The sequence below is a fragment of the Syngnathus floridae genome, chromosome 4, assembly GCF_059516105.1.
Source record: "Syngnathus floridae isolate MCC-2025c chromosome 4, RoL_Sflo_1.0, whole genome shotgun sequence".
Taxonomy (NCBI): domain Eukaryota; kingdom Metazoa; phylum Chordata; class Actinopteri; order Syngnathiformes; family Syngnathidae; genus Syngnathus; species Syngnathus floridae.
The window spans coordinates 16,862,914-16,887,222 of record NC_142416.1 but is presented as its reverse complement, the minus strand read 5'-3'; the positions used below and the strand labels follow the sequence as shown (position 1 = coordinate 16,887,222).

Below are 24,309 nucleotides of genomic sequence, written 5' to 3'. Positions count from 1 at the left end.
CACAAAAATCCCTGTGGAGAATCACGCGGATATATATGGTGCATGCAAGAGCAGCTCATCAACTATCCTGCGCCCGCCCCCTCTCCTCTCCTCGATCTCTCGCTGTCCTCCTCCTCCTTCAACAGCAGCAGCAGCGCCGACACTTTCGGACCCGACACGCACCGAACATGTTCCGAACTCTGGACGCTGCGCTCGTCGTGTTGCTGGCCGCCTCTCTGCGGCGCACGTCGGGCGGCTACGGCGGCGGCGCGGGCTCAGCTCTCTCCTCGGCTCAGAGCTCGCCGCCGGACCCGTGCTACGACGAGCACGGCACCCCGCGTCGTTGCATCCCGGACTTTGTCAACTCGGCGTTCGGCAAGGAGGTGAAGGTGTCCAGCACCTGCGGCCACCGGATCGCGAGCCGCTTCTGCATGCTCAGCGCGGGGGACAAGGCGGACGAGAGGAGCCGCAGCTGCCACACGTGCGACGCGGCCGACGCCAAGCGGAACCGGCCCCCGGCCTACCTCACCGACCTCAACAACCCGCACAACCTGACGTGCTGGCAGTCGGAGAACTTCGTCCAGTACCCACAGAACGTCACGCTCACGCTCTCCCTGGGCAAGAAGTTTGAGGTGACCTATGTCAGCCTCCAGTTCTGCTCGCCGAGACCCGAGTCCATGGTGATCTCCAAGTCCATGGACTACGGCAAGACCTGGGTGCCCTTCCAGTACTATTCGAGCCAGTGCCGGAAGATGTACAACAAGGCCAACCGGGCCGCTATCACCAAGCAGAACGAGCAGGAAGCCATCTGCACGGACTCGCACACGGACATGTTCCCGCTGAGCGGAGGTCTGATCGCATTCAGTACGCTGGACGGGAGACCCTCGGCCCACGACTTTGACAACTCGCCCGTGCTGCAGGATTGGGTGACGGCCACCGACATCCGCGTCACTTTTAGCCGACTGCACACCTTCGGGGACGAGAACGAGGACGACTCGGAGCTGGCGCGGGACTCGTACTTCTATGCCGTGTCCGACCTGCAGGTGGGCGGCCGCTGCAAGTGCAATGGACACGCGTCGCGCTGCGTCAAGGACCGCGAGGGCGAGATGGTGTGCGAGTGCAAGCACAACGCGGCCGGACCGGAGTGTGACAGGTGCAAGCCCTTCCACTACGACCGGCCGTGGCAGAGGGCAACCGCACGGGAAGCCAACGAGTGCGTCGGTGAGTGCGTGCCTACGGGCGTGCGTAAAGTCATGGCGCGAGCCTGCACGCGCGCCTCTCCCGCTCTTTTCCTCTGCAAATTTGAAATTCATTGGATTCGTTTTACTATACAGACATGATGCGTAACTCATATTCATAATAATAATTAAAATCAGAGTTTAATATTGATATGCTTATATCATGATATTCAAATGTTTTATTGTTAATATCATTGCATTCAGATTTTTCCCCACAAAGTGGCTTAAAAGGAATTGATCAAGATGACAACGACTCGGTCTCACAGTTGTAGCAGTATTAATAATGATAATAACACTTTATATACTTTATATTATACAATACTTCATACTATTAACCATGGGCTTACTGTATTCATAACAATACGAGTAGTAGCAGCAATAGTACTAGTTTATGATTTAACTAAATCATCATGACTTATATGTGTTGCTGTTCTTCTCATTATTAATTATTATTATCGGTAGTAGAAATACTATCATGTCATCACTATTTAGATCAGGGGAAAAATGCCTTATCCGTCGTATACATTTACACTACTGCAGCTTTGATACTCTTGCCCTGTCCACACTATATGCTTATCCTCTTGGCTGGAGCTTCTGAATTCTGATATTATTAAATACAGAATTGAAATCCATCATGTCGTTAGGGTAGCCAGTATACTTGAGCCTAGTTATCCTAGCTGGCTCCAGGTGCACCCTGAAGTGGTCTCCAACAAATTGAAGAGCTCCTATAGATAACTAGTCACACTCACCATCCCTTCCACCACACCTTCCTCCGCCCCCCCCCCCCCAAAAAAAAAGAGGAAAAAAACATGTCAGCACCTCTTGATTCGAGTGCACTTTACTGATTGCATCCATAAGGCTAGTAAAGGATCCTCCCGCGCCACCCCCCAATTACTTTTTTTAATCCATTTAGGGTATTGAATCAGGAAAAGCTTCTAAAATTCCCTGCAAATTAAAAATGTTTTTAATAAAACCCTAAAACACATGCACGCACGCACGCACGCACGCACGCACGCTGAATTGGTCCACCTTAAAATAAAACATGTATCAAATTGGCGTTTTAATGGTGATGCATCTTTAAAGAATTGTGAAGGTAACAAAGGCAATTTATAGTCCTGACAAGTTCGTTCCGATGACAACAAGAAACTCGTCATACCCTCTCAAATTGAGCCGTACCATATCGAATCGAAATGTAATCACGCTAGATTGGACCCTACTAAACTGAAGAGAGAAAAATGCATCTTTTACAGACATTAAAAAAAAAATAGGACACAGTAAATTAAACTGCTGCCGATTGAGCATAGCAACTTATACAAAATCATTTCGCGCAAAATAAAAGTGAAGAATGTTACCAAGAGCTGCTTTTTGCGCCTCATGTGGATCTTGAAGTAATTAATGTCAGCGTGTTGGCAGACGTCTCCAGCACAAATTTTGGAGCTGCTTGCTGCTTGTCGGGATGCTCGTTCCAGAAGCAATTGGCTTTTGATTAAATGGTACTTTTGCACCAAGCATCAAAAAGCTTTGGGGTTGATCTATGTTTGGATAATACTACAACGTTTTACGACTCCCATTGCTTTTGACAAAAGTTAGGTATTGGTCCAAAAAGTAAAAAGGAAAAACCCACATTGAAATTCACAGTTGCCTTTTAGATGAAATGAGATGTATGGTGTTTTCTTCACAGTTTGAAAACTTCCCAGTGTCTTGACATTTCTAGGACATTTCTGAATTTCCCCACCCCAGGGATCAATAAATGTTCAATCAATCAATCAATCAATCAATCAATCAATCAATCAATCAATCAATCAATCAATCAATCAATCAATCAATCAATCAACTTTCATTAACCTTCCCACCCCCAAATCAACAATTGTATTACACTTAACACACCCAATCTATTAGTCCTGTTGAAATTAGCCCATTTGAGAGGGACCTGTAAACATTTGCGCTAGAGGTGACTGTAGATGTCATTACCACGACAATCAGGGGCGGAGCTAAGGGGGCAGAACCCGGAGAACATTGTTCTAACCCAAGTTGTTATTGTAAAAAAAATTAAAAACAAAAATTACAAAGCGGTCATCTCACCTCTGGAAGATGCTGATGAAAATTGTTCGCAAGAGGATCTCTGGCTTCACTTTCTGTATTCCTGACACAAAAGGGAAGAACGATTGCAAAATTCCTATTAACGCTCACATTGTCAGTGATGTTTAAAAAAAAAAAAAAGTTCTCATTTCAATATGCATCATTATCTGTCACAGGGATACAAACCTGTAAAATAAAACTAAAAATGAAACCAAATTGAAGATCCAAGACGCTCCCAGACGACACAACAGAGAGGCGGCAACAAACTGGCAAGGTTCTTCTGTCATTGTCATGCTAGCTATTAGCCGTATGCTATACTATCACCGGCTCCAAGCTATTTCCATCAGAATCGACTCGGTAAAACTAATTTGCGTATTTAATTAGCATTTATGGCGCCACCTTGAATTACAAATTGGATACAAACCGTTTCGTATCTCAAATCATCTTGAATCAAAACATTGGCAGCATTATCACCCCGAAGGTGAAATTTTACATTCGATGAAGTCCACTCCAAACAAGTAAATCGACCCAATTTCACAAACACGACAGGCACACCCCGCTGATCTTTTGACATCATATGACTAACATGTGTAAAGACCCAATTGTGTGAATGAGGTGGTTTGGCGGGTGATGCGCACATGTTGTGATTTGGCACAAAAAGCGTGTGCGAGTGGGAGTGCCAAGCATTTGCGTATAATCAACGCTCCGTGCCAGAAAACAAGTCGGTGTGGTCACACTTAACAGTCACAAAGTAATTTTCACTCATTATCTCCATGAGGTAGCCTTGCTGGGGTGAATGAACAAAATGACCACGTTTGAAGCTAAAACACGGAACTGCAATGCTAACAATTGCGCTAAGTCGCAAACACATGGGGAGTACCTAACAAGAGCCAATAAACAAAAGCAAGTAATAATTATCCCAATACTTTTTTTTTTTTTGCTTCATTTCAAGAGATATATAGCTGTCATGCCAACCGGCCACCTGAGGGCAGTATAAAGCGTAAGACATATAATAAGAATGATTTGTAGAGGAAAATGAATATCAATCTGTGTTCATTGTTAGTCTACATGTGTTGCTCCACCTTTGGTGCTCACATATCTTTCACTTAAAGGCTTATTAAATGTTGAAGTGATTTTTTTTCCCTCTCTAAATCACAGCTTATATCTTGAAAAAACAAAATCAACAATAAAAAAACAATGTACTGACTGAGCATCAGAAAGTGAGAGGCTGTCCTCAAACTCAACATGTCTCTCAAGGTAAAATTTGTCCCTCACAAACGTGGAAAGACAAACACACACACAGACACACACCGTATAAGCATGAACCTGCGACACATCTAACTTTCATTTAGCGTCAAACAAGCTGACTGGAAAAAAAACAGTCAGTGGAATTCCTTGTGTGTGATGGTGAATAGCTCAGGCTAATTTATTACCGATGGCTTTGTCTTTCCATATAAGTCACGGCTCGGGCTTGTGTGTCATCAGGTCAAGAGTGCCTTTTAAGCACCCGGTTGTCATGGATGCCTGGCAATGTTACTGGTGTTTGTGCAATATGCTTTTCCTGCACGTTTGCTTTTCATTGTTTTTCATGTCACGCTTGCACAAAGAGATCTCAGTCAGCAGAGGTCAGCAGCGGATGCCGGCCCACGTTCGGTTATCTACGCCAGCGCACGCTTGTATGATATCAAATTTTTTTGGGGACTCCATGACTTGTTGCATCAGTTTAGCTCTGAGGCGGAATGAAAACTTACTCGATTTCTTGAAGGAGGGGCGGGGGTTGGAGGCAAAAGTTTGCAAGGTCATCTCAATTTGCCAGGGGTGAGCCCGGGTTAATCCATCACTCATTAGCTTGCGCAGATAACACACATAGTAAGTTAAAGGGGCGGGAGGTCCTCGGTGTTCCTCACCCCCTCCCACTCAGTTGCTCTTTGTCGCACATTTTACAAAGTATAAATTACACATCTACGCGATACGTTGAGAGAACATCAGAAGTGAAAGGTTGGAGGGATACAAACAACGATATTGGAATGACTGAGGAGAATTTTACGATTTGTACCAGAGAGTCATGCGAGGGATAAGACTAAGAAAAAGCCAAAATTTCTCAGCCTTTGGGAATGAGAATTTAATTCAAGCCTATTCGTAGCTTCTTGGGAGTCATCGTTTTATACATAAACTTCAATAAATTTGTATGCGTAAGTGAAGAGCGAGTCAACAAATAGAATGGAAATTGCTCTCATTCAAATAAACAATGACATTTGGAAGTAGAAATCACCTCGTAGGTGAAATCTCGTTATGATCTTCCCCCTCCCGTAAAAAGACAATTAATTAAACGTAAGATGGGCATTTACAAACTGCTGGCTGATTGAGCTTCTCCATTGGGGTGTTGGGGGAGACGGGCGCGAGAAGACAAGGGAAAGTGAGGCAGGCTGGGGGAGGAATGACGACACAAGAGGCTCAGCGTGCTATCAGCAAACGCTATTTAAATGACTTTTCGCTCTGCTCCTGTGGGCGCTTGTGTGGCCTTTTACTTGATGCACAAGTCCCCGTGCTGCTTGTACTAACAGTCTAATGGGGTCCATCCACGCTGGAGGATGATAAAGCAAACAAAGGAAAGCTAATTATAGGGGGGAGCAAGGAAATTAGTATAAGGAAATTGAGTCATGAAAGATAATATTTGTTTTAGGAGAAGATAATATTATATTCCTGAATGGAGCATATCGACACAACTTGTATTTTAGGAGGTTAAAATAATAATTTAAATTGGAAGAACTTATAAATACGAATTAATGACATTGTTTGAAGTTTGGATTTACTTTTTTTTTTTTTTTTTACAACAAAACCCAAAAATTGCCTGATTTTTTTTTTGTTTTAAAAATATTAAAGAAATATTGCCAGCCCATTGTCAGTTATATTTGGCGGTTAAATTAATCATTTAAACTGGAACAACTTCAATATCTAAATTATTGACATTGATGGCAATAATGTTAGTTAGCATAACAAAGCAAGTAAAATGTTTGAAGTTTGCTTTTACTTCAATCTTTTTTTTTTTTTTTTACAACAGCAACACCTAAAAATATTTTGTTCAATTGTCCAATTTTGTTTTCTTAGTTTTAAAAAGATTAAGGAAATATTGCCAGCTCATTGTCAGATATACAGCCTGAAATGTTCCAAACTAATGTAAGTTTAAGTTCAACTGTGGCCAAAGTATGAATCATTTTGGTTGTACTTCAAGTTCATATTATGGGATTTTAGTTGAACAGTTGCGGTTTTAACCTAGGTAGGCAATATCGGGTTCCACCGAAGCGATGGGCGGGAAATGAACTGAACCCAGAGCCCCAATAATAAACAAGGTCAGTAAAAAAAATAAAATAAAATAAAAAAATAGACTGGAGCAATGGCAAAGACTGAAAGAAAGAAAAGAATAACAGTGGCCAGCAAAAAGCCAATGACCTAATTGAAAATTAAAAATGAGCGTCGATGTATAGAATTTTCATATTTTACAGAAAAAGCAGTTTAGATTTGGATAGAAACATCTTTTGCAATTTTGATGTGGAAAAATAAGATGTCAGAAAATGTTGCAGTGGTCCATTTGATAATTGCAGAAAATGTTTTTGGCTGAAAAGACAGAAGAATCATTTCAATCTGCTGCCAGAGAAAATATGCGCAATTTATTCAAAACACATGGAGGTTGATTTTCCACAGTCACGTAAAATGTCAATTTACACTGGTCGCAATAATTGAATAGACTTTTGAAAAATGTTGTCTACCCACAAACAATTTAAGACATTTGACTTTTTATTTCCTTTTTATTTTAGGGCAAATTTAATTCTAACGGGCGACCGCAATGATGAAATCACTGTTTATGATGTTAGCACCTTTAATTGTTTTGTCATCATTCGTTTGGAACAGGCTTAGAAAAAAAATTAAATCACATCTTCTGGGAAAATAATTCTCAATGGACTGCTGCTAATAAATCCCTTACTTTCTTCATTTTATTTTTTGCTTTTAAATATAGTTGGCCTTTAAATGTTGCATTTAAAATAATGTAAAGCTGTAGATTGTCAATAAAATGGACTAGATTAAAAAAATAAAATAAAAAAAAAAAAGCTGGCTTCTGCACCCATACCCAAAAAACTGCCATAGAACCAGGAGAGGTTCTGGCACTTTCTTTTCGTAAAGCGAAAGATGCTGTGGAATTCCGGCGGGATTATGAGTCAGATCCGAGACGAATACGAAGGAGCGATAAATGTGTTACTAAAGAAAATGTGCGATAAAGTTTGAGATTTAGAGCGCCTCGGCAGCTTCCTGCTCACTCCTACCCATCTCGATGTAAGCTCTGATGACATCCTCAGTTGAGGAGGCCCAGTTGGCCCATGGTGAAAAGAAAATAAAGCGATTTTGTTTAGGAGGAATAACAAACTGCCATTTCAAAAAGATCTTTATGTCTCCTCGTACCCAGGTCCTAATGAAGACCAAAGAAAGCAATTTAAGAGATTTGGGAATTTTTCAGAAGTCCGTCCTTGTCAGAATGTCTCACACGTAACGAGATGTTTGGTCCAAAGTGTATTTTATCAGGGGAGTGGAAACCTTAAACACAGCAGACAGACATCCAAGTCAACATTCCTATCCCAGACTCATCTGCTTATCGTCAAGGATGCGTCAGTTGAACATGGGAACATTTCACAAAGTAAGCTAGGGTGTGTCGTCTCCCCATAGGACTGTCTCTCACTTCTTGTAGGTAGAGAATTACACCAAAAAAATCCTACCAAGATCATCCAAGGTCTTCTCTTCCTTTTTCTAATCTAAACTCAACTTGTAGCAATTGGACTTTCTCATTCAATTCTCATTCCTCTGAGTTGTGCGAAAACTGTCCAGCTGAGAGTGATTCGATGAAAGCCAACCAGAAGACCGACGTTCATCTGTGAAGACATGGTACCAACAGAGACCAGTTGAATTGGCCGAGCTCCGGGATTAGTCGGCTAATGAAGTGTGTGAACGAGGCCATCTCCGGCGACAGCCAACCCCGTCAACCCCTCGGGGCTAAGAGACGCATTAGACGACCTGCCAGGAGATATTTGAACCCAAAACACTACGATCGGCTTGTCTGGTAGAAACCAAACCCGTAGCGTAAACAGACCGGAGGTGATTTAGAGATTTGGATCAATGTCTTGCTCGGCTCCGTTGGCTGGAGGTGGAGCGTAGAGGTGACAAGGTGAGCTAATGGCTGGATGTCAAACAATAAGAGTGGAGGAAGTGGCGGAAGTGATTTACACTATTCCACAAGGACCAAGCCTCCAGTGATCCTCATAGATCGGGCACAGCCGAGGAAAGGAGCAGTGGTTCTTGCTCTTTGCTGCCACGGGAACCGCAAATCCGCTTAGGATGGATCCTCCGTGATGCCGCGACATCCGTTTTCTCACATCGGGTTACCGAGCTTGGAGGTGTCACGGCGTCTGCCAAAGCGCTCGCGGGCTCAGCCCCGCGCGGAAACGTACACGACGCGTTTGCCGGCTGTCCTGCCCGATTATCTCGTATTATGTTATCACACAGCGGAGCGTTGTCTCCGGCTTCGGATGCTGTCAAAGCTGTCAGTCCTCACGCTATTAAGACAGCTGCACTCGGCGGGCCATTGTTTGCCGGGGGGGGAACTCGACAGGCCTAGAGGAATCTTCATTCAGCCTCGAGGGGGCCGGAGTTCTGAATGGGAGCTGCCAATGTCATCCTACAGCCATGGCATTTTTATGGCATAGCCGACATACGGGCCACGCCCTCAGGCCGAGCCCCTCCGTGAATCCCCCCCCCCCCCCTCACGTTGTAAAGTGTAAGTTTGTTAGAAAGAAAAAAAAAAAAGCTCTTGGTAGAAGTGAAAGTCATCCTGGAGAATATTGCTTTCAAGATAAGTAAATAAAGGTAAATCAACCATGCGTTAAATCAGAGATGTCTACTTATACTCGACGCTTTGCCTTGCAATTCGTTAAAAGTTGACGACCAAAACATCACAAAAAACATGTCGGTAAATCCTAAATCAGATTCCAACAATGATATTTAGCACTGAATTTATCTGGACCAAATAAATAAATAACGAATAAATGATAACTAAATAAATAATCAACCTCAAAGAGTCACATTTTTGTCCCCCTAAATAGTAATGTCAAATTTTATTTGTTTTATTATTTAGCCTTGGCCCAACAGTGACAAAGGCGGCGCTTCATCTCGGAATTTCCACCCCAAGAGATGAAAAAGCAGATGGGCAAGACTTTCCCTCTTGCTTTAACCAGTCACACCTTGGCGCTATTGAGCACCAAAGAGCCGTGATTACTCAGCAAGTGGTTGCCTCGCTGATCACAGGCAGGACTATTATGCCACAAGAGTGGGGTGGAAATGGGCCTGAGGCCTTTGTGTGAGTGTGTGTGTGTGCGCTCCCATGCAGCGCCGCCTAACGAGAGGGCAGGTCAGCCATTAAATGGGCACTAATGCGGGAAATTGGAGGCCATTAGGCCCTCCTTTGTTGTGGTGCCTATGTGTGCCTTCGGCTGAAAAAAAGAACACCTGATTAGCCCCCCACATGGTGACAGAGCGGGGGGGGGGGGGGGGGATATATGGATCACTGATGGTGCGGAGAGGGCATCAAATTTATATGTCCGCTGTTAATAGAAAAGTAAATTCAATTTATGAGGCCTTGTGATTACAGAAGGCTCACACTTGAATAATAAATTCAAAGGAGTGGTATAAATAGATGTAACAAATGTTGTGTTTAGGGCAAAGAAATTAATTTGTATTGAAATCTATTTTTAATCAATTTTTTCTATTCTTATTTATTTCATTATTTATTTTTCTATTAATGGCAAAAGATAAAGCATTTTTGTGCACTTTAAACAAATAAAAGCTAAGCGACAAATTGAATGAATGAATGAATTAAAAAAAAGAGGGTTTTTTTTGTTACACAATTTACATGAATGTCATTTTCAACCAATGATATGTAAAATACAAATATGATTGCATTTCCATCAGTGGTTGTGCTAGCACGAGTGTCTTCACTCTCTTGCAGCTCTTATAACATGCTTTTTATTTAGCATCCCAAAAAAACGACAAACGGCTTGTCTGTTTACATATTTGAGCGAAGCCAGTTTGCGGACAGGCAGTAAAAGTGTCACTTAGCAATTTTCGAACAATTTGCGGCTGCAACCAAAGTCGCTAAATTAGCAGCGTTATCACGGGTGTGATGAGCTTAACCACAACCTCCGGCTCTGCGGCTTCAACGCTCCTCTAATTACCAGAGAAGCAAAGCCGCTCCAAGGCTGAGGTCACGTTACAGAAGCTGGGAAAGACACTCATTAGCCAACATTTTGCCGGGAAAAACACGTTTCTCGAGGACTCGTAGCAAACACCCGAAAAACATAGCAGTTTCCCGTAAAACTCGTCACTTGGCAGCAAAAACTGTTCCAGGTTTTTGTTTGTTTGCAGTCCTTTCAATTAGTCGCAGTGTTGAAGAAGCCGTTGAAAATCATCCTTCAGCTAATTCAGTGTGCTAAAAGAATCTCTCTCTCTCTTAAATGTATTAATTATAAGTAAGAATTAATTGTATAATATTAAAAAATAAAGTTGCGCAGAAATCATCATGGTGGCTGACCAATCCAAGCTGTAGTCTGTCGGTAGCAAATGAACGAACGATATTTTTTGAAAGCGCGCACTCGGTTCTTCTTAACAAGAATCAACATGTCGCCTAGGCCGAGCGCGTCATCCTCACCGATGATGTGTTGGCGTGAAACAGTGTTGCAACAAAGACACGTCTGCGGGTACGGGTATGATCACCTGCAGACAGGTTCAGATTTTCGCCAGCTGCATCTTACGGAGGGAACGCGGTCGTCTTCAATTCTTTTCAACACCGTGTCACAGATTATCTCAAAGATGTCCAAACATTAGGCCCGTGTTGTCTCAGGGCCTGCGCGGATTAAGGCTGACTTGTCGGAGTCCGAGAAGTGACTGAATGACGGCTTTGTCGTTGCGTGCCGCAATGCGAACGCTCGTGTTGTGTTTATATAACAACAAAAGTTGCTCTAGAAACATTTCTCAAAATGCAGAGATGTTGTGAGAAACGCATTTTTTACGTTGGTTTATGTTGAGGGCCGAATTTTTAGCGAGCTACGTCATTGCAGCCACTCGAGTGAATTAAATAAAAATGTCCCAAATTTATTTTCAGTTGTCACAATCATTGAGGGATTTTCCATCCGGTGCTAGCCACGAGCTAGCTTGCGAGCTAACCCCGAGCTACCCAAGACCTAGCTTAGAAGCTAACCATGAGCTAGCATGCGAGCTAATCATGAGCTAGCTTGCGAGCTAACCAGGGGGCCTATTCGCCAAAAAAATCTTATTTTATTACATTATACCACATGTTTCCTACTATCCAACTCAGAAACCAGGTCACTTCTCTTTCGCATCACTTTCATGCAATTCGACGGCAAAAAACGCTGCGGCTCATTTAATGGCAAGCTGCAAGAACATGAGAAGTTCATTTAATATTTGAGAAGGTATGTTTTTTATATGATGTTTTGACCTTTGATTTCTGTCGCAAATTTTGACATAAGCAACAACATGAATATTCGGATTGTAGCTAAATGAAGGCTGTGCTCATAATGAAGCTCACATTGGAAAAAAAATGTTCCCCGGAAAGATGCACGCCGTGTGATCGTCTGGCAAGCAGTTCCGAGTTTATACCTCCTCTCGTCTGGGCTAGACTCCAGCTCAGTCGTGACCAAACTGAGAACAGGTTCTATGAAGAATATGCAGGGATGGAATGACAAAATCAATTACCATTACTTTTTTAACCATTTAAAGCAAAATAGTTGATGTAAATTTATTTGAAATTTATTTACCAATTTTTTTTCCGACTTTATGGGACCAAACAAAAAAAGTCTTTTTGTCTTTTATTGCTTTGCATGTATTGTCTAGTGAGGTATGCTGTTTAATCAATTTTTTTTTTCATAAACAACTGGACCTGTTACGTTTCTCACTGTCAAGACTTAAGGTGTTTAAAATGACAGTCACTAATTGCTTTTTTTTTTTTTTTTAATTTTCGCAGCCTGTAACTGCAACCTGCACGCCCGCCGCTGCCGCTTCAACATGGAGCTGTACAAGCTGTCGGGGAGGAAGAGCGGAGGCGTGTGCCTCAACTGCCGCCACAACACGGCCGGACGCCATTGCCACTATTGCAAGGAGGGCTACTACCGGGACATGTCCAAACCTATCTCGCACAGGAAAGCCTGCAAGGGTACGCCGTCCTACTTTATCACAAAACACGCTGGCTTGATTTCCCAGAGGGCAGTCATTCATTTGACACGCTAAAGAGGTGAACACACACAAAAAAGTATATACCAGGTAATTGTTCTTCCCACCACTATACTACAAATACTATAAATTTAATTCAACATCCTCTGCCATGGCCTGAGCTAGGATTTGTTTTTCCATTAGAGGGGGGTGGGGAGGGCCAAGAAGTACATCTCAGGGGATTTGCAAAACCCTCAGTTTTTTTATTGTGATAATTCTCATTTTTATAATAATAATTCTTATTTTTACAAACCTCCAAAATTCATCAGAAATTCAACTACGGGTGAATAAGTCACAGAAAATTTTACTTTTAATTTTAATTCAAAATCTACATGACTAATTTAAGCTATTGGGACTGTATGGTGCAATTGTACACTCAACAAACACTAGATGTATATAAATATATATTAACATTGAAACAGATAATTAAAATGGTGCAAAAAACAATAAAGTTAAGAACTAATGAATACTATCTCAATTTGAAAAAACAAAATCAAAACTATCTGTAATGAGAAATCCCAAACTACTTTAACCCTGCTCTATAGAAGCTGCGTGACGGACCAATACGGGCCCACGACCCGCTGTTTGATGACCACTGCTCTCGAGTTGTAAATTAATGACAGGAAATGGGGGAAGGAAGCGCAGCGACTCAACATTCCTTCGCCGTGTCTCGCCCCCATCTTCCTCTGTCAGCGGAGATAAGTTGGAGGTCTGCGGGGATGGCGGAGCGAGGGCGGTGGAGTGGGTGTTCCCTCTTTTGACACTGAGTTATTTGGCTTAATTCGAGGGGAGGTGAGGGGATGACAGGACAACCAAAGCAAAAAGAGGCGAGGTGTGAAACGATCGGAGCAGCAAGCGGGAGGTCATTCGCGAGGGTGAAAGATAGGAAGGAATGGAGGCCGACCGAGGTGGTGCGGACACGCCCCCCCGTGCAGGTGCGCTTGCCGCCTACTGCCATCAACTCTCGGCCGAGAGTTTTCTCACCTTTCCTGTAGCTGCAGGTAAAAATCGCAGCTGCATAATCCACGCGCAAACAAGACGAAAATTGCCGTGTCTGGAATATCGGCCGAGGTTTTCTCATATCACTCGACGGAATGAGTAAATAAACAAATCGACTGGGACAGACTTCAGGCGGGCGTCTGCGAAAAACTTCACGTCGAAAGTCGGAGACGTTTTGTGTTCTTTTGTGTTTTAATGTCACAACAAATCAATTTGGATTCTATATTTGTAAATAGAGTTGTTAGCCCCCCCCCTCGTCAATGCAAGCCATTTAAAATAAATATTACAATGTCATTTTAATTTGAAATTATGACGTTATGGTTAAAATTATGAGTTTGGACCTTCCATCCTTGCAGTCACTTGGAATCAAAGAGAGCGATACAGTCTTGGTATCTTCCTAATCCATCTGGAGTGGCCATGAGGCTGAACACACAGCCACTCAAGCGCTAAGTGGACACACACTTAAAGCAAAAAGCCTCGCTCAACACCCCCCCCCCCACCACCACAAGTCTGTCGCACGTTTGTCCAAAAAGGCGCTCGCCAAAGGGTCGTTCAATTTGTCAAGCGACCGCAGCGTGTCCATCAGGGTCAAGTTGACCGAGCCGAGGTTCTGAAAGATAGAGCCGTAACGAAACGCAAAGAGGGAATGCACTTGGCCCGGAGATTAGTCTGAATTGATAGCCGAGATAGCAGTGACAGAGAAAAAGGCTAATAGCTACAAAGTAGAAGTTGATAAGACGTGTGAAAAGAACAAGTAGCTACTGGAGATAAGATTGGAAACAGGAGCTTCATGACAGGAAACGTGGAGATAAAAGCGAGTGTTGCTGGTGTCTCTCTTTAGAGTAACGGGGTTTCTTGGCTCTGCTTGTCAAACTAGCTTTAGAAATAGCAAAGCTCTTGTTTGTTGATGTTGATGCAGAGATTGAAATTTGGAATAGAACTGTGAGAAATAAATAAGCAAATGGAAATTAAAGATGAGAAGACTTTTTTTGGGAGGAAAACATGACATTGTCCATCTAATATATGTATATATATATTATTTATAAACATTTTTGACTTTTCACACAAAAAAAATCCACCTTTTTGGTAATTATAATTAGTTTTTTTCATCATGGAAAATAATAGGACTTTATGTATCAGATTATGATATTGCACTTTTATTTTTAAAGGGGAAATCAAGTCAACATTTTTCTTTACGATAATGTGGCCCTGCAAGGGATTAATAATAATTCTCTGGGATATGAGCAATTTGTTCATTTTTTTTAAATTTTCTAGTTATTGCCGCCTTTTACAGTCTACATTTCAGTGCACCTTTCTGCTGTGCGCACACCTCCACCTGCCCCCCCCACACTTCCTTATTATGTGTGCAACCACTCACTGTGTCTCTCCTTTTCTCTCTGTGTCCCTCACAGCATGCGATTGCCATCCCGTGGGTGCGGCCGGCAAAACCTGTAACCAAACCACAGGACAATGTCCCTGTAAAGACGGCGTGACCGGTATCACGTGCAACCGCTGCGCTAAAGGTTACCAGCAGAGCCGCTCACCCATTGCTCCGTGCATAAGTACGTTCAAGCAGTCAACTGATTTGTATTCTTATGTTGGGATGTTCAACAGGAAACACACCTCAACGATTATTTTTTTTTACATTTTACAATCAGTGCAAAAATAAAGATAAGAAAACAAATTTTTAAAACATGTTTTAAATACACGTTTAAAATCCATCTGATTTCAAACATGACAAAAAGAATTTCCCCAAAAAGGTTTGAGAAGACCTCATATCTTCAAGATGAATCGTCGCACTCATGTCTGATAAAAATCGAGGTTGTGTTCACCACCTGGCTACTCTTTCTCTTCCTACGCACTTTGATGACTGCGGTTTCACAGCATCGTTTGTCTCCTTCCTGTTTCTATCTTCTGCTCCTCTGCAGATGGGAGGGATGTGTTTTTTTTTGTTTTTTTTTTAAACGCATGCTTCCCCTCACTGTCAGCGCAAAATGCAACTACAGGGGTTGGTGGGAATTTGAAAATGTAATGACTCCTAAATAAATCCTGTGTCGAGCACAGTGTGTCCCGAAGGTGAGCGCAGGCCGGCTGCGCCGCTGAGGGTGTGGTCACATGCAGTTTTAATCACGGCCAATCAAAGCGGTGGCTACTTATATTCTCTTTAAATGTGGCACGCTAGTCAAGCTAGTCACAGACGGATGTCCAACACAATGTGAGCTTTTCTGTTTTGTACTTATTAACACAGTATGAGAACACTGACTTGTCTGTGTGTGTTTGTGTGTGTGTGTTGGGGGGGCAGAGATTCCAGTTACACCGCCTACGACACCAGCCAGCAGTACAGAAGAGCCCTCAGGTAAGGCAAACAATAACTGTACACTACTGACATGCCAAGTATTGACTGGAAGATACCAGAAAATATACGTGTTTTCTTATGCAACATTAACAACATGAATGTTTTAACGGTAGCTAATTAGCAAGTAATTTATGAACATTTGATTTTTTTAAAATCAATTTTTATTCCAAAGTCATAACTATAGAAGCGTTAGCTAACTTTAAACGACGAGTGTCATTTTGTAAAAATATAACTTATGTAAGGCAAAAACAAAAGTGGACAAATAGATGTTATGTCGAAGGAAAAATTTTATGGTGATTCTATAAAACGAGTTATTCATGCAGGAGGCCCATAAGTGTGTGGTTGGTCCGGCAATCTCCTCTGGGACGGCTTTGATTGACAGCACAGTCACTGCCGAACACACCCCACACCTCCTCCACTTCTTTTCTTTCCCGCTTTCCTTTTTTCCATCTTCCATCTCTGTCTGTTTCACGCTTTGTCTTTGACGTAGGAGAATGTGTAGTGCGTGCGGGTGTGTTGTGGTGAGAGGGAATATATCTGGAGTTTCTCCAGGGCCCCCTTTGTCACGACGCCATGCACCTTTGGAATTGTTGGAAAGAATTCTCCGCACCTCAGTGAGGCGCAACCTGGTGTGAAAGCCAATTATTGGGGATCCTTTTTCCAACTTTTTTGCAGTTGATTAGTGGTAACTCTAAACAGCGTCATTTAACAGTTTGCAATCTGTTCTGAACACACTTTAAGAGGGTGTGCACATTTATGCAAACACGTCAATCTGTTTCCTTACTGAGACTCTTAAAATGATTTGGATGCAATGCCTCATTTTTTTTGACAAAATCTACCACGATGTGTTGCTTGCAGGAAAGTCCACTGTAAAATTGGACGATGAGAAGTGTGTCATAAAAATGAGTGGCCTGCCTCCGGGAGATTTTTTAATGACTTTGGATCACGTATTTAGAGATCATCTAATGATAACGGGGAATCGCAGAGCAGCACTCGTCAAAGTTTCTGTTTGATTTTGAGCAGATGGCAAAGCTGACATGTCATGACGTGCCAGCGTTGCGGACCCAACTCGCATATTGAAATTGTCACAAGAGTCAAAATGTTTGCGGTCAACTTGCTAGTTTTTGAGCAACTCTGCTATCACATGACGACGGATTAGAAACAGATGCAGTGATTTTATTGGAGTGCAGACATCACGAAGCAACTTTTTAGGATTCATACATGCAATGTTATGCGGCATTGTTGAATTATATGCATCTGCTGTCGCGCAAAAGTTATGACACCACACTGAAAATAGAAAATATAAACTATTGGAAATGTTAGCTTTTGCATGGTGTAAGGTTAAAGTATATCTATGTTTTTCTTACTTACTAAATTGTATCTGTTTTTCTTACTTTCACAGTCACAGAGAATAAAGTCTTAATTTTACGAGAAAAACGACTAAATAAGGCAACTGAAAAAATATCATCAAATATACAAGAATGACGTCATACTTGGAAAAAAATGAAAAGAAAATATTTTTCAGTCATACTCCAATCAGAAAAAAATATTCATATTATGAGTAAAAAAAATCTGACAGAACTAAAGTCAATTTCTAAAAGTCATCTTTTTTTGTGAATTAGACCAATTATTAATATTTTTTAACTAAAATGATCAATTCTATATAATCATCTATTTGCAATTTTTCACAACTAAAGTCGCAATATGATAAAAAGCACAATTTATTACTATCAACATAACCTGCTCCTTTGAATTTTCTATCTATATATACATTTTTTAAAAATGCTATCACTTATACAGTAAATTTTGTTTCACGTAACATTTATATCAGTACTTAGGTGGCAAAATCCACTCGAAGATGGCTAGCCTCCCTCCCGTGTTGTTTGGATGGCATCCAAATGCAGTGTAAACACTGCGAAGCGGAGGAGCTCGGAGCAGGGCAGCACACTGGGCTCCCTAATCTAATGACACGCTTTATTTGCCACACTTTGTTTTCCCCCACCAGTGTGCCGAGAGGAGAAAGGCCTCCTCCTGGGCTTTCCGTCACACCTCCTTCCATTCACATCTCCGAGTCAACTTAATATGCATCTCCCTACTCAATATGCACATGAGATACACTTGTGTACTCTGCTGCCGTTTGCCAAGCAGCAAGAAGGAGCAACCAAAACAAACTAAATTTATAAACAATGCCAACAAGTTATTTGCTCATTCAGGGATAGCATAATCCCAGGGGTGGCGCCATGGGGTGGCCAGGGGTGGCCTTTGCCACCCCACAGTGGGGTCAGACGAGATAATTTATTCGTTACACAATGAAATTATCAAAATAAACACGGCTCTATTTATTATAACATTCGTGACAGGGTGGCCATCGGGAATTGTATTATTTTGAAGTGTTTCCTGTGCTGTAGCAGCTTCAGTAATCAAAACGATCCACTCGAAATGATTGTACAGCAGCGTTACGGTCAGGGGCAGAGGTCCAGAACTCAATTAGGTACACGCCAGGCTGCAAACAAAGCAGCGTAGTAACTACATGACCACATTGGAGCTCAGGTCCGCTCCCACTTCCCCTCGTCTGTAACGAGCACACAAAGGCAACATTTGTCCTCCCGGTAGGGGACTGCCTGGTCCTAAACGGGGGTCTTGGGGATCGCTCGCAACCAGTGGGATGTCGCAGGGCTACACTAATAGGGTCCGAAAGGCTATCAAAGGGAAGTATCGTGATGCTTTTTAAAGGGGGGGTTGTGAAAAAACAAAGCTTCCTTGCTCCAGCTACTAATCATTTAAATGGTAATGAGACTCTGTTGAATTTGTCGCTTCTCTAGCGACCATCATTATTACTGGACTTGATCTATTCTTGTGACAAACTTCACTCTTGCTCTATCTTCTTCTTAGTCTGTCCCTCGCCTTATTCTGTTTTGCGTAGGTAAGGAGGGGTGCATTTTTTTCCTCCTTTTGGCGTTTCCTTGGCAACCTCATTGAAAATGAGCATAAAAGAGGAGAGGGGGGGGCAAAGGCACGGAGCATAGAGCCCCCCCCTTCCAACTCTTGGAACTCTGGGTTAAATTTTTAGGAGCAGAGAAAAACAAATCTGATGATTTGTTTTCAGTGCAGAACTCTCGAAGTGGATGACAGAGTAGCAAATAAATGCGAGGCAGTGGCGGTGCACTTTGGGTTACCTCATCGTTTGGGCGACGGCTATGTCTGCGTGAGGTATTTATTTGTTCGGAGTGGACACACTCCCCCTCTAAGAAAAGTGTCTTCTGCGCCTAACTCGTCTTCATGGATGGCTAATTTTTCCTTCCTGACCTCCCTTTGTGTGGCAATGACCCCTTTCATACCAACCCCAGCCTCCATGGAATAGCCGCCCCCCCAATGCTCTTTCTCCCAATGTCCACGCTGCAATGAATGCAAACGTTTGACACGGCCCTTCGGTGGGGCCTTGATCCCAGGGCGTTTTTCTTTTTTTGGGGGGGTAGGGCTGGGGGTGACAAGCGAGGTGAGATTTGGAGTGATGTGTCGGGGCGGGGTGGGAAGGTGGTCCACATTGGGTCGAGTGATTCCCAGGCTTTGACAGGGAAGAAGCGGCTATAGGCTAGGCTCGTAATTTGTAACGCTGCTGACGGTACCATTAGGCCTCGACAGTGGCCCGCACAAAATAGCTTAGGGAGGGGCTGGGGGATTCTTACACACATATATAATATATAGGTATAGATATATACTATGAAATAAAATAATAAATTCATGTTTAATTTTTTGAATGTCTACAAATCCAAGAAAAATAAAAAATTTAGTCATTCTTTGGAAAACAAACTAACTGTACTTGTTGTTGTCATGCTTTACAGACTGTGACTCTTACTGCAAAGCATCAAAAGGCAAACTGAAAATCAACATGAAGAAGTATTGCAAGAAGGATTACGGTGAGTCAACGCTGTTCGTACTGCAGATTAACGTTCATTTAAAAGGGAGGAAAAGTGGGGAAAAAAATTTGAATTTCCGATTAAAGCAATGTTGTAGGAATGGTTCGACCGCCATTTCCAATCCAATTTAAGCACATTTGGCCTTTTTTAATACAAAGCGTCAGTTTAAAATGCAAACAGTGACATTTAGCTCCACCTCCAGCGCCCTCCACATTGTTCCCTGTGCACATGCTTGATCCCCAGCCTGCAGTAAATCCTCTAGACCCGACATTTTCCATCCATGGCTTACCTTCGCGTGTAAAGATTAAACATAATAAATATGCCGCGACAAAGACGGTGGCGGAAAAACAGAAGAAAGTTCCAGTGAATGTGACACTGGGGTTTGATACTGGCTGGCTAATAAATCTGTTAGCATTGTTCACCACAAAAAAAAAAGCCTCTTGTCAAAGTCATCAGATCCACAAGAGACCAGAGACAGGATCTCGTCTGACTATTCAAACACACCACAGGACAGAAAGCGAATCGAGGATTTGTTTTGAAAGGATCGGCGGGAGAGCCGGGCAGCATGCTGCGGCACAAAATGATGCTACAAGTTTCCAAAGAATCACTTAGGGGGTGAAGGAGGGGCTTACACTAGAAATTTAACTTGGTTATAAACGTGCTGGAGTAACAACACGGTTCCTCTCGTACCCGCAGCTGTCCAGGTCCACATTCTGAAGGCGGACAAGGCCGGCGAGTGGTGGAAATTCACCGTCAACGTCATTTCCGTCTACAAGCAAGGGGAGAGTCGAATTCGTCGCGGAGACCAGTTCCTGTGGGTCCGCGCCAAAGACGTGGCCTGCAAGTGTCCCAAGATCAAGCCCGGCAAGAAATATCTGCTGCTGGGCAACGACGAGGACTCCCCCGGCCAGAGCGGCGGCGTGGTGGCGGACAAAGGCAGCCTGGTTATCCAGTGGAGGGACACGTGGGCACGCAGGCTGCGGAAGTTCCAACAGCGGGAGAAGAAAGGAAAGTGCAAGAAGCCGTAAATGGGAAAAGAGGAGGCGAGAAAAGCTCCAGAAGAAAAAAAAAGAAAGACAAAAGACTACAGCCGAAAGAGACTGTTGACGTCGCTGCTTTTTGGTTTTCTTTTGTTTTGTAGCGTTAAAAAAAAAAGAAACATTTAGGAATTCTACTCTAGTGAATTTTGGTTGAAGGAGCTGACCTTACAGATTTGGTTTGACCCTTTCTTTAACTGACACCCGTCTGTCTCTTGTGGATTTGCCCATTTTGCACCAAGTCAAGTTGATATTTGTGCACCTACCTGTTGGTTTTATATTCAGTAAAAAAACAAAACAAAACATCCTCTTCATGGTTATATTTTTGGATTTGCTTCATAAGATCAAACTCGGAAAACAATGTTTTCAATCATCCAAATTGTTTCAGGTAAACAGAAATCATTTAGATTAAAATCTTGAAGACTAAACATGGTTGTGCTTTAAGTTAGAATTGACGCGTTGGTGTAAGGTTTATTTTTCCCCGCCATTCTTTTTTCAGTGAAGAGAAAAAAAATATCTTACCTTGCTGTCAGTTTCAGATGAAAATGAAATGTATTTTCGTTTTGCCATTTCCAGGCTGAAAGATTGATTCTGAACAATTTTCCGTGTCATCAGTTGTGAATTTGGTCAAATTGTCCCAATAAATTGGGCTCCTGTGGAAAGTGGATAAATTGGGTAAAAAGGTACATATTATCACAATACTAAAACAGAATTTTGTGATTTTTCCTTCCAGAAATATGAAAAAAGGAAAGCAGTATTCTTTCACTTAAGAATTTTATAGGTCATTACTGATCATTACCTAATTATTTAGGTTGCATTTCAACATTCAGAAAGCTACATATTTATTTCAGTTCAATCAATGTAAAAAATGTCATTAATTGTTGAAAAAAATTGTCAAAGAAAAAAAAATATTTCTATTCATTGATCAAAAGTCACCATGTGGATTTTCTTCATTTCGTTCACGTCCAAGGGCGGTGCAAAATTGTGTCGCTCTCAAAAAATTTATTTAATTGCATTGCCAGTTGGATATTCCTCCCCAAAATTAATTTGTAACCATATGAGCACACCTAGAATTTTTGAAATAGTGAACAAGTATTCACGGTATAAGATCATTTCTTAGTGGTTTGAAATAGTCCAGAAATTAGCTATATACTTTGATTTCTCAGAAGGCCAGTAATTTGCTCCAAATGTTTATTTTGGGCCTCAGATATACAATTAAAAGAGTAAAACAAACATTAATAGTCAAAGTATAAATCAGAATTTTTATCTTTGATGATGATCCATTTTCCTCAATTTTCAGTGCAATCGAGTGCCGACTCGAGTACTGCAAAAAAAGAAAATGTTATTTTTTTCCAGATATTTCTTGAACTGTTTATCCTCCATCATGTTTTATGTCGGTGCTATTGTGTTAATGCTCAATGTATGTAAATTCCATTTCCAAGTGTTTCCCGTCAAAAGTGTTGCTTTGTTGTTCATACTATAAATTGTAAATGTTGTTTAGTTGTCACATTTAAAACCACTTTTCTTTTTTTTTTGCAATGTTATTTTTACAATGTGTACTAATATATTACGGTTATTCTATATATAAATATATTTAATTACACAAGCCAATGTGGATTTCCTTTATTCCAACTTTTTATTTGTATTTTTTCCCCCCCATGTGTTGTCATTGTTTAGTTTGTTGCCATTAATTGAAGAAGAAAATTATAACTACTGAACATACCAAGCCGGTAGAACTAAAAGCAAATTTTCAAATAAACTCTTGTTACACTGAAAAATGTGAGATTTGTGTGTTTTTTGTCAGATTGGAATGCATTCATTCAGATAAATAACAAATCCTTTCATTAAAGTACAATCATTCAGAAGATATGGTGTTATGTGGTAAGTATAAACGATGTTTTTTTTTTTTGTTAGTTCTAGACACTACTTAAATATCTTTCTTTACAAGACAGGTTAGCAAACCCATCCAACAAATTGAAACATTACCGATGTAAATAGTCTAGGGAAAAATAATGCAAAGCTCGAATGGAATGATTTAAAATCAGATCAAGCTGAAGGAGACAACATCTGTGTTTGACTCCTACCATTCCCTCATCCAGATTGTAAGCTTTGTCGTCTTTCCAGCAAGCGTCCGCACTCATTACACGGGCCACACGGCGACCACGACAATCGCGATAAGCAGCAAAACAATCACCACCAGCATCCCTGAGGAAAAGAAAACAAAACGGACATTTATTCATAAAACACATCACACAAAATGCGCGCAGACTAATTATCGACTAATTGGACAACCCATTAGTTAGCGATTAATCGTTGCACCCCTGCTGTCATTGGATGATCCGATAAAGTGCTCACGTGAAAATATCAGTTTCTATTATTGCCGGCTTTCATCAACAGACAACGGAATTGCGGGAAAGGAAATCGTAAGGAATCCTGATAGTCGCTTGTTTCTAAAATCGGGGTCTGCATTGCCCCCGAGAAAGCACAAGTGAGCTGTGAGTGATTCAACCTGATTGAACGAGATGTTCAATGAGTTAAAACATCATAAAACCTCTTCCAAGGACACAACCATTAACCTAAGATTCCAAACAACTGCATCTTGGGCTGGGCCAAACGCTGTCGAGAATTCCGTTACGCACTCAAGACGTCCAAAGTTATGAAGCATACGGTTGGTATTTTGCCCAGGCCTTTCACTTCAAGTTTACATTTCTCTCATTCTTTGGCTTGCTGTGCTTTCCTTCCCACCCGGCAGCCTAATTAGTCGTTTTTTCCCAAAGGGGCGAAATAAGTTTGTCGGAAGGCATTCGTGAGAAAACCACGCTTGTGGGTCAATCCAATTTGTTGTTTTTATAATAACGTCCTTTTTCACAGCACTTATTTACATGCAACCTAACTTATCTTTCGTTTGATTAGATCAGAAACGATTCTTCCAACGTCTATCAGCAACGCCCGTGACAATGATGGCCGAGGTATGCACGGTACGCACGTGTTCGATTGCAATGACTCTCACACTGTAATAGAATCCAGACATTCAGCCACATGAGACTCAGACTGTGACCCTCCTTCTTCTCCCATCATTCCCCATCTCTGACTAAATGAGCGCTTCCTGACCTTCACAGGAGACTAATGGAAAAAATAGCTTGCCAAACAGATGAGAAGTGTGCTGTGACAGTGACTATTGAAGGAGATGCTTGATGTCGATTGACGGATCGACCACCCAGGAGATCCAGAGGCAATTTTCGGACACAAATCGCAAATAAATAATTGGCGCCGACAAACCTAGAAGCTCCCGCACTGTAATAAAGTGATCCTGTCACTTGAGCACATCGAGGAATTCAACAACCCGCCCGACGACTTCTGGACACAATTTGGAATAAATA

The 24,309-nt window shown here is 42.0% G+C and overlaps 2 protein-coding genes across 5 annotated transcripts in view; one reads left to right on the top strand and one right to left on the bottom strand.

The window, feature by feature from the left end:
• Positions 1-79: 79 nt before the first annotated feature.
• ntn1a (netrin 1a) lies at positions 80-20,966 on the top strand. 2 transcript variants are annotated; one of them, XM_088374578.1, is made up of 6 exons: positions 85-1,200; positions 12,376-12,564; positions 15,032-15,181; positions 15,922-15,975; positions 19,818-19,892; positions 20,589-20,966. In XM_088374578.1, exons 1-6 carry the CDS (start codon positions 168-170, stop codon positions 20,918-20,920), a joined length of 1,833 nt encoding a protein of 610 aa, XP_088230704.1. In that variant the 5' UTR covers positions 85-167; the 3' UTR covers positions 20,921-20,966. The 2 variants fall into 2 exon arrangements, with proteins under 2 accessions (XP_088230705.1, XP_088230704.1); XM_088374579.1 differs by lacking the exon at positions 15,032-15,181 and having other exon boundaries at positions 80-1,200.
• The window catches only part of stx8 (syntaxin 8), a 23,756-nt gene continuing 14,458 nt past the window's right edge, over positions 15,012-24,309 (bottom strand). The window contains exons 8-10 of one of the 3 annotated variants that reach the window (XR_015858168.1): positions 23,014-23,134; positions 21,452-21,582; positions 15,012-15,068 (exon numbers count right to left, since the gene is read on the bottom strand). Coding sequence is in view for 1 of the 3 variants with exons in the window: in XM_088374584.1 (XP_088230710.1) it covers positions 23,070-23,134 (65 nt within the window). In the remaining 2 variants the exon portion in view is untranslated. Of the gene's footprint in view, positions 15,069-21,451; positions 21,583-22,103; positions 22,254-22,546; positions 23,135-24,309 lie in introns of those variants that run through there. The other 2 variants (XR_015858169.1, XM_088374584.1) reach the window with 2 other exon arrangements.

What these genes read in the sequence shown, in the direction of transcription:
- ntn1a (XM_088374578.1), top strand. Translation starts at nt 168, where the DNA reads ATGTTCCGAACTCTGGACGCTGCGCTCGTCGTGTTGCTGGCCGCCTCT. An exon ending in GGAAGCCAACGAGTGCGTCG is followed by an intron (nt 1,201 to 12,375) that starts GTGAGTGCGTGC and finishes TAATTTTCGCAG; the next exon opens with CCTGTAACTGCAACCTGCAC. An exon ending in GTATTGCAAGAAGGATTACG is followed by an intron (nt 19,893 to 20,588) that starts GTGAGTCAACGC and finishes TCGTACCCGCAG; the next exon opens with CTGTCCAGGTCCACATTCTG.